This window comes from Pristiophorus japonicus, chromosome 6 (assembly GCF_044704955.1).
Source record: "Pristiophorus japonicus isolate sPriJap1 chromosome 6, sPriJap1.hap1, whole genome shotgun sequence".
Taxonomy (NCBI): domain Eukaryota; kingdom Metazoa; phylum Chordata; class Chondrichthyes; family Pristiophoridae; genus Pristiophorus; species Pristiophorus japonicus.
Window position 1 is genome coordinate 82328590 of NC_091982.1, and position 13377 is coordinate 82341966.

The 13377-nt window shown below is 43.5% G+C and overlaps 1 protein-coding gene across 3 annotated transcripts in view; it reads left to right on the forward strand.

The window, feature by feature from the left end:
• Positions 1 to 13377, forward strand: part of hdac8 (histone deacetylase 8) — a 125226-nt gene that overhangs the window by 56793 nt on the left and 55056 nt on the right. For all 3 annotated transcript variants that reach the window (XM_070883027.1, XM_070883029.1, XM_070883028.1), the window contains exon 5: positions 8424 to 8536. In XM_070883027.1, the coding sequence (XP_070739128.1) occupies positions 8424 to 8536 (113 nt within the window). The remainder of the gene's footprint in view (positions 1 to 8423; positions 8537 to 13377) is intronic.

Below are 13377 nucleotides of genomic sequence, written 5' to 3' on the forward strand. Positions count from 1 at the left end.
TAACCGATAAGGGATTAAGGGGTTATGGGGAGTGGGCAGGGAAGTGGACCTGAGTCCATGATCGGATCAGCCATGATCGTATTAAATGGCGGAGCAGGCTCGAGGGGCCGTATGGCCTATTCCTGCTCCTATTTCTTATGTTCTTATCTTCATGACCAGTACCTGGGAATGTGCTTGACCAAGAGTTTTGCACACCGTTACTTATTGTGGCCAGGTTTAGAGATGTCAGTCAGTGTACAACTTGTCAATCGGTGAGCAAGAAACCACCATCAGTACCATTACAGCCATGCAAATGGCCTCCCAGGGTGTGATGTAAGATAACATATAGATATTGCTGAGCTAGAAGGATAGCAATTGTTCATACTGATAGTCATTCAAAGTGGATAGAGGTGTTTCCAATGTGGATAATAACAAGTAAAACACTGGGCAATTTGCAAAGATTGTTTTCTTTATACAGACTCCCAGAAGAAATTGTGTCTGATAATGGACCCCAATTTTGTATCGAAGGTTCACACCGTTCATAAGCAGAAACGGTGTGAAACATACCAAAGTTCCATCGACCACCCTGCTTCAAATGGTGCAGCAGAGCGCACGGTACAAATTGTCAAACATGCCTTCATCAAGCTAAAGTTGGATCCAAATCCAAAGAAGAAATGTCGGTTGTCGTTGGACCACAAACTAGCACATTTTCTGATTACTTATCAGAATACTCCTCATACTGATAAAAACCAGCAGAGTTGTTTCTCAAATGTAGTCACTAATCAGGTTCTCGTTGTTAAAGCCAAAATTTGCCACAGTTAGTAGAAGAGATTCAATCAAGTCATAATAAAGGGAGAGTACGAGAAAGAATTGTGAAGTTGAATCAGAAGGTTAGTGAAGAACCATCACATGAATGGGTAAAGTGGTTACTCTGAAGAGTAATGAAGATATGTGGCCCTCGCACATATTTCGTCAAAAAGATGTTTGATCATAGAAAAGTTAGGTTTGTTCACATTGATCAAATCAACTACAGATGTGGAAGGAGTTGAAAGTTGGGATGATTCAATGTATTCTGATGAGTCAGATAATCTTGTTACAAGTAGAGTACCATTAGCAAATCCTACATCAGATGTACCGGAAACAAATTCCAGAGAAAGTCAGAATTTAAGTCCGAGTCAGGCAGACAAACAGTCTGAAAGTGTGGAGAGTCCAAATGTAGATCAAGGTCGGCCCTTGGAGAAAATCTCTCCTCAGGCTCAGCCTAAAACGAGTCAAAGTCCTCCAACAAGATCGGAAAGTTCTGTCAGGAAAGAAGGGCCCTGAAATTCATGGTCCCGGGAAGGACCGTTACTGCCCGTTTGCGGCGGTCATTCATCAAAATCGAATGGCCGCCGCTTTGGGCTCAACTGGCCGCCCCGACATAAATTGAGCCTGGAGGTCTTGCAGCGGTGTCAGTCACCGCCAACTCTCGTGGCATTGTGGGGCTTGCGGCAGTAGTGACATGCTAAAAGTGCACACCGCTGCCACTCCGCCCCCAGACCCATTTTCAGCATGAAAAAGCTGGTCCTTTAGCCCCCGCCAGCTTTTAGGGCCGGTGTAGAGTGGCAGAGATCTCGGAGCCGTGGGAGTGGAGAGAGACAAGAACGTAAGATCCAAACCTGAGGATGTTTAGCACAGAATCCGCACTCGTGGGGGGAGAGAGGGAAGGGAGCAAAAGAGAAAGGAGAAGGAGATAGAAGTGAAGAAAGGGAAGGAGAACCAGAATGAGAACATTTGATTGGGAGAGAGAGAAATAGGTATAAAGAGAAAAGAGGGAGCAAAACTAGAGAGAGAGAAATAGAGATCCCGAGATTCACAGAGAGAAAGCTGAAATCTCAATCCAGGGGCTCAGACTTGAAACATCGCCCTAGCTCAGCATTCCGAGCGGTAGCAAACGGGAATCTCTTCCACTTCCGCCGCCTCCAGGCTAGTGGACCATTTTCCATACCTCGGGAGCCTACTGTCAGCAAAGGTAGACATCGATGACGACATCCAACACTGCCTTCAGTGTGCCAGCGCAGCCTTCGGTCGCCTGAGGAAGAGTTTTGAAGACCAGGACCTCAAATCCAGCACCAAGCTTATGGTCTACAGGGCAGTAGTGATACCCGCCCTCCTATATGTTCAGCGACGTGGACTATTTCCAGCAGACACCTCAAATCATTGGAGAAGTACCATCAACGCTGCCTCTGCAAGATCCTGCAAATCCATTGGGAGGATAGATGCACTAACGACGGTGTTCACGCTCAGGCCAACATCCCCAGCATCGAAGCACTGATCACGCTCGATCGGCTCTGCTGGGCAGGCCACATCGTCCGCATGCCTGACACGAGACTCCCAAAGCAAGCGCTCTACACGGAGCCTCATCATGGCAAGCAAGCCCCAGGTGGGCAGAGGAAATACTTCAAGGACACCCTCAAAACCTCCTTGATAAAGTGCGACATCCCCATCGATACCTGGGAATCCCTGGCTCAAGACTGCCCAAAGTGGAGGAAGAGCATCCGGGAAGGCGCTGAGCACCTTGAGTCTTGTCGCCGAGAGCATGCAGAAACCAAGCACAGACAGTGGAAGGAGCGTGCGGCAACCCAGGCTCCCCTCCCACACTTTCCTTCAACCACTGTCTGCCCCACGTGACAGAGACTGAAGTTCCCGTATTGGACTGTTCAGCCACCTGAGAACTCATTTTTAGAGTGGAAGCAAGTTATCCTCAACTTTGAGGGACTGCCTTTGATGATCTTATGCGTACCTAATCTGCGACTTCGCCTCAGTGTCTCTCCTATGGCTGCCTCATGGGTCTGGGAAGACTGCTGTGTGGAAGCTGCCGATGTCCTTCTAGGACCCCCTCGAGCAGCTTTGGGCCTGGAAGAGCCAGCTGGAGGCTGGTCAACACCTTCCTGGAAGAGTTCCCTGACTTGGCTTGGGCGAGGCCATGCGTGGAGGCACTGGCAGAGCGACAGATCAGGGGCCAGGAATGCTGCGAGCCGGAGGGAGCGCATCATCCATATCCTGGCCCGAGGAGCCTGAGTAACTCATCAGGGGTGGCACAATACTACCCCCGCCAATTTGTGGGAGCTCAGGTCGGTGCTAAGGCGCCACACCGGAAGGTCCCCCATGGCCCGTGGTGGACCCAGCCGCGAAAGCAACACTGAGATCTTGGGGCATCCAGCTGAGACTGCATGCGAGCAGCCGCAGTCTGAAAGCCCCCAGATATGACAGCACTTAGACGCCCCGTCAACTCTTGCAGAGCCACGGCCATCCTCTCCAAAGCAGCACCGATACGCTTGTTGCCTCGCGCCTTTGCTGCAATGGCAGTTGCCACAACACCCTAAGGGTGAATTTCCCGTGGGAATAATGCCCCAATTAGGGCTGCAGGTTTGAAGGGCAAATAAAACAAACACTTTTTTTGTGGTCAAAAAGCTGAATTTGGATCCAATGGCCGCCACAAACTTTGAGGCGCAAATCGGGGGGGGAAAAGGGCCTTAATGCCACCAGCTTTCTGGCTGCACTGAATTTCGGCCCAAGGTATTCTCTTTGAAACAAAACCAGTGATTAAGTTTAATCTGTACATATGGAAAATAAGTTAATATATTTTGTTTGTGTTACAGAATTCTATAGTAGAATTTGGAAACATAAAATGGGTTCCAGTTGAGAAATGTATACCAGGAGTTGTGTATACCATGCAAGTCATGTACAATGATTATTTGTTATAATTTATTTCTTCAGTAAAAAGAAAGACTTGCATTTATGTAGCACCTTTCACGACCACCAGACATCGCAAAGCGCTTTACAGCCAATTAAGTACTTTTGGAGTAGTCACTGTTGTAATGTGGGAAACGCGGCAGACAACTTGCGCACAGCAATCTCCCACAAACAGCAATGTGATAATGACCACATAATCTGCTTTTGATATGTTGATTGAGGAATAAATAATAGCCAGGACACCAGGGATAACTGCCCTGCTTTTCTTCGAAATAGTACAATGGGATCTTTTACGTCCACCTGAGAGAGCAGATAGGGCCTCGGTTTAATGTTTCATCTGAAAGACGGCACCTCCGACAGCACTGCACAGGAGTGTCAGTCTAGATTTATGTGCTCAAGTTCCTGGAATGGAATTTGAACCCACAACCTTCTGATTCCGAGGCGAATGTGCTACCCACTGATCCCACAGCTGACACTAAGGAGGGAGAAGTGTTGTTCTTCATCATCATCATCATCATCATAGGCAGTCCCTCGGAATCGAGGAAAACTTGCTTCCACTCCTGAAGTGAGTTCTTTGGTGGCTGAACAGTCCAATATGAGAGTGACAATGGGACAGATAGTCGTTGAGGGAAGTGGTGGGTGGGGCTGATTTGCCGCACGCTCTTTCCGCTGCCTGCGCTTGACTTCTACATGCTCTCGGCGTTGAGACTCGAGGTGCTCAGCGCCCTCCCGGATGTATTTCCTCCACTTAGGGCGGTCTTTGGCCAGGGACTCCCAGGTGTCAGTGGGGATGTCGCACTTTATCAGGGAGGCTTTGAAGGTGTCCTTGTAATGTTTCAGCTGCCCACCTTTGGCTTGTTTGCTGTGAAGGAACTCCAAGTAGAGCACTTGCTTTGGGAGTCTCTTGTCTGGCATGCGAATTATGTGGTCTGCCCAGCAGAGCTGATTGAGTGTGGTCAGTGCTTCAATGCTGGGGATGTTAGCCTGGACGAGGACGCTGATATTGGTGCATCTGTCCTCCCAGGGATACCACTAATAAGGAGGGAAAAGTGTTGTAGAGCCACCTAGTGGACTACTGCTTTAATAACAATAAAGCCTTATGCTCGGCACAATTCTTACCTGGGAGCCATGTTGTGCAGCTGTGTGTATTTGCTGTGTCTCAAGATACCACATACAAAAATCTGAAGAGATGTGATTATTCAAAGTAATTGTGTTTTTTTAAAGTTAGGTCACATCTAAAGGATCTAATACAGAACGTAGCTGCGCAGATCTCGTTGACTTTATTTGTAAATGATCTTGCATTCATTCTAGGAGCAGTTTTCTGGTCAATAGCATCAAAATCTGATCAATTAAAATGTGTTGATTGAAATGAAGACCTGCAATATGGTCATTACACTTACATGTACAAATAAATGGATCTTTGTATTCAAAGTACTGTTCTGTGTGCTTACAAAGGGTGGAGTGGAAGATAAAATAAGTAGGAGAGTGATACACTATCTCAAACCAGGTTTTTAATTGTATTTGGCAAAAGCATCTTCAGAGTGAGTATTTACAATTTACACTACATTACGCCAAGTGACTTTCCACTTTGACAGTAGAAGTTGTAGTTTTGCAAGTTTGGCTGAGATGTTTATTGCCACGACTGCAAGGGTTGAGACCAGAATTGGCCTTCTGAGAGGAAGTGTCTTTGATGGCAATAATTCAGTCATCCCATCCTGCCTGATCGAGGGTAGTCACCAATGGGGACAACATGTTCTTTATCAACACATCATAGCTACTGGTTTAATCTTCAGAAAATTTAAAAAAGTTTGTCCCTGCATAATCATGCAGTTACTGAGGTGACTTCCTATGATCTTCAGTGGAAATTCCTTAGTAGGAATAGTTCCTCAGGCTGTGTACTCCGTATGGCTCCTTTTTTCTTTAATGAGAGTAGTCTGCATAGCAATTAGCCTTTATTATACCCTGGCATGGTCTGTTTCTCAGGCACGCTTTAACTATTTCAAGAAGATCCCACTTGTGTGTCAAAACTATGTTTATTAAATTTTCAAGTGTAACACTAAACACATAAAGCAGTTGTCGCAGACAAAATCTTTATCTGTTGCCAACATTTTTTTTAAAGGCTTCATATCAGTGGATAAAGTGTTTTTATATCATTTTAGATTTGGAGGTGAATTTATGTGCTCGTCAAAGTGAGTCCTAGAAAATGCAACTCTTTTCATACCAACAGCAGTTTGCTTTTTTTAGCATTCCTCACACAAGGAAACATATCTCTGAGCAGCTGACCGGGCACCGAGCCAAAGGGGAAGGGAAACAAATGTCTTTGAGGAGGGCAAAGTACAGTGGAAGAGATGGCTTTTTTTAACAAAGTTTTTGAAAGCAGGAAGGAAGCTGGTAAGATGTAGAGATGTAGGAAAAACAATGTAGAGGGCATGGGCATAGAAAGAACAGCCACCATTAGCGGAGTAGTGAGAGAAAGGTATGAGTAGTAAAATGGGGTCAACAACAACAGCAAGAAAAGAGGGGGAAATAAAACCACAGGACCTTCTTTCGTGGTCGGCAGTGTTTCCAAGTTTGAAATCATTCATCATGGTGGGCAACACAAACATATGTTAGAAATAGAATTAGCAGCTTGAGAATCAGAAATACAGAAAATAATTTAACTTGTGACATGAGGAAATCCTTTGTGGATTATTTTTCATGTTCCATCACTCTATTCATATTGATTGTGGTTATGAATATTATGATTCTTGAGTAATGTGTTTGGGTCTTGAATAGACTTCAATTGATGTGCTTGTCAGCAAGGTGGCAGAAACAAATCTGATCTTTCGGCTTGGACACTCACAGACCATCTTCTCATTTGAAGTAGTGGAAGGCGAGTGCCTCTTTTGTGATAACTATTGTGGCTTCTTAATATTCTTAAACTGCAAAAAGTGTTTTAAACTGCTTTATGTTGTTTACATTATTGAATTCTACTTTATAATACAGTAATAATTTACAATATGGTTACCCTGGAACTGGCTTGTAGGATTGAGCTGGGTCATTGGGAGATGGGATGAGAATCGGACTTGTCATTTTCTCATTTAATAGAGGGAAAGTAGAGTAATTTTGGGAGTTCCTTACCAACCTCCCAGCAGATGATTGAAGAGTCACATTGGCAGGAACATATGAACAGGTTGTTTCCCACTCTCATTGGGGATTGGCGTGTGATACGGGGGGGGGGGGGCCTAAAGAGGGTGAGAAAATAAGATCGGGGATAGGGGAAGAGAAGAAAATGAGATCACTACCACAGAACTATTTTCTGGGATTGAGGTTGGTAAGGTTTTCAGGAATCATGCTGTGGTAACTCTTCAAGAGCATTGTGATTATTGATTCTTGGGATAACGAGTTTTTCAGATGTTAATCTTATCAAGAATTACTATCCTTCAGTAGGGCTAGACTATATAATGTAGAGTGTCAGTTAATTTGGCTTGTATCCAAAATCAGTCACATCAGAGGAGCATAAAATCAATAGGATTATGTGTCTAAGTTACAAAAGCAGATAGCTATAAGTGGTCATTTCAAGTCACATTTTTGTCTTGAATTAAACTTCATCCTTCACTCTGTAACAGACACTACCAGTGATTCTAAACATGCCACCAACTGATTTATATATTTATTCCTACCCCCTCTCCTGTGGGAGGATGTACTGTGAGATCCATAGGTTGTATGAGGTTTGGTGTTAAGAACAAGGCATATTAAGCTTGATAACTGAAGTGAAGGAAGTACGGGACATCTAAATTTCAATCACATAATTAGGCTTTTGGAGCCTTAGATAAACTGGGGTGGACTTCCCTATTTATTTGCGCCCAGAGACATTTGTAATGTGGGTGTAAAGCAAATACTTGGTGCAAAAGATGGAGGAAACTTAGGCGTAAGTCTCTAATTGTGCTACACCCGATTTCCTGTGTCTTTTATGCCGTCTAATGATCCTTGCCCCCATAGGCATCTCGACTCATGATAATGTCTCCGTCCCCAGGCTAAAGTGCTGTACATGCAGATTTTCTGTCATTACGCTGTTTCAAAACGGGTGTAAAATCAGCTCAGAATTTTAGACGCAGCAGGAAGCAAGCTTTTTTTTTCTGGAAGATTTATTGCAATTTTTTGAGAATTAAAAAAAAATTATCCTCTCAGACCTGTAGAGTGTATTAAGTTTATTTGAATGCATTTTATGGCATCAATATAAGTCACATAAAAAAATTGAAAAACTTCCACGCTTGCAAGTCCTTAAAGATGCAATGCGTCTAGTGTGCATGAATGATAGTTAGCAAGGAGGAAAAATACATGGGCCTGAATTTTAATAGTTTGGCGGGTGGGTGGCGGGGGTCTCGGAAATGGTCGGGTAAGCCTGATTTCCATTGGAAATCTCTGTTTCTCACCCACAGCCTACCAAATTGAGAGCTGGTTGGCTGCAGACGGGTAGGCCTGCATAACCAGGTCACAGACGAGGGAGGGATCAGGTGGGAGTTGAGGGGTGCCGGAGGAGCACAGAGAGGGCCAGAGGAATCGGGTTTAGGGACGGGGCCCGGGACCGATCAGGGGCCAGAGCAGCAGATCAGGGCAAGGGCAGAGGAAATCGGCATATTCCATTCTGTGGATGCATAATATGTTGATACTATTATGAGAAAAGCCATCATGTTCTCATATCTATCTATTTCTGTTTTTTTCTGAAGAGATGAAGCATCTGGGTTTTGTTATCTGAATGATGCTGTGCTTGGCATTTTAAAACTACGAAAGAAGTTTGATCGAGTTTTATACGTCGACCTGGATCTACACCACGGCGATGGTAAGCTTGAATTTTCCAATTCATCTTATTGCAACAGGGACTAGCAGATCTCTTGTGACATTGCGGATAGTAAATTGAAGGATATTCTGTTTTATAAAGGACAGGAGCATTAATACACATACATTGTACTCGTCTGCTGCCAAACTGAAGCTGCGTGTAATCCAGAGAGTGTATTCTCTCTGGCCACAAAATTTTAATTGCTCTGCCTTCCTGGGGTCAGTTAGAGGTTAATTGCTTTTAGGAAGATATTGAGAATTAAAAGTCAGAAATGACTGACTTGCAAGTGTGACAAAGTGTGATATCTGACTCAATACAGATACGTCTCAACTTTTATCAATATCTGTAATATTTTAAAGATCTTACATATGCATAAACTTTCTGTTTGCAAAGATTGACTTCCTCTTGTCACATTTTTACCTCACATTCTGCATTGACTTTATCACACTATAAATTTCTGTTAATATTTTGAATAGGTTTTTGCATATGTAAACTTGTCACTCTGATTGCATCATCTGGTTACCGGGTTACCATAAAACACACAAACTGTTTTCAGAGCATTTTTTCATCTTCAAATTTTTTTCTCAGTAATTGAAATTTCTAATATCCAAAATAAGGGTTTAAACAAAGTACATTTAATGATTTGCATATTTCATAATAACATGATTACATTATCTGATGAATTGTTTTTTGATTGCCTTCATTAAAGTTTTTATTTGAAAGTCTCAGCCTCTCCTAAATGTCTGGGCTTAGACTTCATATGTTTGCCCAGAGCTGTGACTGAGCTGAACTTGGATTACACGGTACAGGTTGGACCTCTGTGGTCTGGCACCCTCGGGACCTGACCGGTGCCGAACCAGAGAATATTCCGAACCATGGGAGGTCAGTATGTGACTGTACCGATACACCCTACATAAGCATACGCCTAGCCTAGGCTTACCAGTACCTGTACCTGTAGAGTGCTGCTCACCGCTCTCCTAGGCTATCTTCTTGAACCAATCTTGCAGCTTGGCTTTCCTCATGTATTTTGGTTTTTCTTTAATGAGTTTCTCTTATATCATGATCTCTTGCTCCAAAATGAAAGCTCTTTGCTCCAGTCCTGCTATCAAATCTGTGGCCAACTGAATGCATTTATCGATAGAAATTCTTTCTTCAACTTCACACTCCATCATCATCATCACTGGCTTCGTTATGTTTATTTTCTCCCTGCTGTACCATTTGCATAATCTCTTGATCAGTAAGTTCATTCACAATTGGTGCATCTTTGTCGACATCCATTCAATCTTGTAAATCTTCCTCTTCCAAATCCTTGGTCACCTCAAGCAATGCAGGGTTGGACATATACCGGTGGCATACTCCAGTAACTCACAAATAATTTGTTTGTCTTGAGACACTTGAAATCCGGTGAACTCGACCTCATCATCCACATCAGGACTGTCCTCAAACATTAAGGCTGGCCACAGATTGTGCCATCCATTCTTCAGAGTAGATGGAATTACTTTTTCCCAGACTCCAGCTAGTGTCCAAATCACATCCTTGAGATTAAATTCTTTCCGAAATGTTGGCACAGACTTCCCAGCATTAACTGACACTTATCAATCGTTGCATAAATTCGGACCGGTACTTACACTTAAGGGATCGTAAGCTACCCTAATCACAAGGCTGAATCAGAGAGGTACAGTTAGGGGGTAAATACAGTCCCACCACATTGTCTTTGACAAGCAGTTTGGCTTTAGGATGGGCAGAGCAATTGTTGAGAATCAGCACAATTTTGCTCTTCAGTTCCAGCCCGACCGATGTGCAATGGGCTCTAGCATCCGGTACAATATGTTTCACGACCCACTCGAGACATAGCTTAGTGGTTATCCATCCTTTCTTGTTGCCACGGTATATCACTGGGAATATTTTCACCCCTTTTAGTGCCTTTGGGTTCACACTTTTCCCAATGATCATGAGCTTGCACTTGTGCGTACCTACTGCGTTGCTGCAACCAAGGACAGTTACCTTGTCCTTTGAGTTCTTCATTCCAGTTGTTGCCTCCTCAGCATCTATTTCTAAGGTTTTTCGAGGCATACAACGCCAATACAGAGCAATTTCATCGGCATTGTACACCTGCTCTGGGGATAACTTCTCATTTGCAACTAACTCTGCAAATTTGTCGACGTACATGCTTCGGTATTTGCACTTCTTTTTTCACCGCACACACAATGTAGACTAATACCATGCCTGTTTTTACATTTCTGCAGCCCTCCTTGAGAATATTCACACTCATGCTGCAGGTTAAGTTCTTGGTGGAATAATTTTGCTTGCGCCATTACCATCTCGTCAGAAATGCTAACACCATCATTCCCAGAAGTAAACCACTGTATGAGTGCACTATCTGAATCACTACTTTTTCCTTCCTTCAATGTCTTACAAAAGGTCATACTTTTCTTACTTTCACTGTCAGCAAAAAACTTAAGGATTTTATCCTTTTGCTTCTTCAAGTCATACACTGTTGACGAACCAACATTGTAAAACTCATAAGGCCCGTACCGATGTGCCCTTGTCCAATTTCTTCAACAATTCCACCTTTTGCTGTATTGATAACGACACATGTTCACGCTTAGCTGTCCCATCAACTGCTTGCTGGTCTCTTTAAAGCCATATTTAGGGGTAAATTAGAGCTAAATATTAGCACAGAACACTGAGAGCCAGGACTGCCGGCCGGATGTAAACAAACTTTGCGGAAAACTGGGACGCCCCCCCCCCCCATGCAAAGCAGCAGTTCCGCAAACTAATGCCGAACCACGAATGTTTGCGGACCAGAGAGGTTCAACCAGTGTGAGTATTTGTAGTGTACCTAACTTCCCAGGATTCATCAGTGCTACTGTCAAATATATTGTTGGAATATTTTCCTTTAGCTTCTAGCACTTTCTTCAATAATTTTGAAAATATTTTATTGATAAAATATATATTGCATGTTTTTTGTTTAAAAAGAGACTATAAATTTCTGTGCGTAACAGAGGATAGAAAAATGACTTTTAATTAGACACCTATTATAGTTACATTTGTTCTACAAACTTAAAAAAGATGTAGTAAGCTGATGGGTGAGAGAGAGAGCACGTATGACTTTATTTAATGTTAATTCCATTTTCAAAAAATCTCTAATTTTGAAAGCAATGAACTATCTTGTCTAGGTTTTGTTGACAGTTAGAAAAGGTCAATTTTGATCGCTTGCACCGGTGAGACATGGGGTGGGGGCGGGGGGCAGAGATGGATGAGAGAGAGAGAGAGAGAGAGAGAAAGAAAGGGAGACAAGTGAAGAGAGGCAGTTTCTTTTGTCAGTCTAAATTGATTTTTTTAATACAAATTTACATCTTGTAAACAAAGCTTCTTTTTTAAAAAAAATCATTGTCTTAAATTGTTATGGTATATGAGTAGCACTATTCTGGGCATACTCCTTCTGAATCTAATTGCATTCCTAAAAGCTTGTGTGTTGTTTAGATTTAATCCTTTGTGGTCTGAATTTAATTTATTAGCATCATTAACTTAATCCAAAAAAATCCCTCCTGGGCCAAATAGTCAAAAATGTTGAAATGTGACCGTGGTTATCACAAAATATAAAGATGAAGAGCGAGAACTTAAAAATGAGGATGATTTAAATCTAGGAGGGAAGGAGGTAGATTTACAAAATTATTTTATTCATTGGTTTGCATGTGCAACCCAGACTACAGCCTTCAGGCAACTTGAGTGATGAATTAGTATCACTGTTGTCTTTTCTTCTCTCAAGTTATGGCAGAGGGGTATAGAAAAAACTTTAGTTAATAATCTTACAAATAGAGGCATGGCAGGGCAGCTCAGTTCCTTGGAATGCACATCCCATGCTATATGGAAAGTCCTGGACGATTCTCGTGACCTGGATGACCACGTGTGCGGGAAGTGTCGCCAGCTAAAGCAACGTGAAATCTGGGTTCGGAGCTTTAGCAGCCGCTCGGGTCACTGCAGTGCATCCACGAGGCTGAGAATTTCGTGGATAGTACGTTTTAGAAGGTGGTCACTCCGCAGCTTAAGAGTGTGTAGGTAGAGAGGGAATGGGTGACCGCCAGACAAATAAGGAGGATCAGGCAGGTAAAGCAGGAGTCCCCCGAGTGCATCTCGCTTGCTGATCAGTTTTCAGTTCTGGATACTGGTGAGGGCGATGGGGAATGGAGCCAAGTCCATGGCACCATGGGTGGCTCAGGAGAAGAGAAAGAATATTAGAAGAGCAATAGTGGCAGGGTTTTGATAGTTCGGGGAGCCGACAGGTGTTTAAGCGGCTGCAGACTTGACTCCAGGTTGGTATGTTGCCTGGTACCAGGGTCAAGGATGTCACTGAACAGCTGCAGGACATTCTGAGAGGGGAGAGCGAACAGCCAGAGGTTTGTGGTCCATATCGGCACCAATGACATGGGTAGAAAGAGGAATGAGGTCCTGCAGGCAGATTTTAGGGAGCTAGGAAAGAGATTAAAAAGCAGGACCTCAATGGTAGTAATCTTCAGATTACTCCTAGTACCATGTGCTCATGAGTACAGAAATAGGAGGATAGAGCAGATGAATGCATGGCTGGAGAGATAGTGAAGGAGAGAGGGTTTTAGGTTCCTGAGGCATTGGGAACATTTCTGGGAGAGGTGGGACTGGTACAAGCCGGACGGGTTGCACCTCCACTAGGGCCGGGACCAATATCCTCGCAGGGGGGTTTGCTAGTGCTGTAAGGGAGGGTTTAAACTAGATTGGCAGGGAGATGGAAACTGGAGAGTGAAATATTAGATGAAATAAACATAGTAAGAGAGGAAGTATTAAGGGGCTTAGCATCTTTGAAAGTG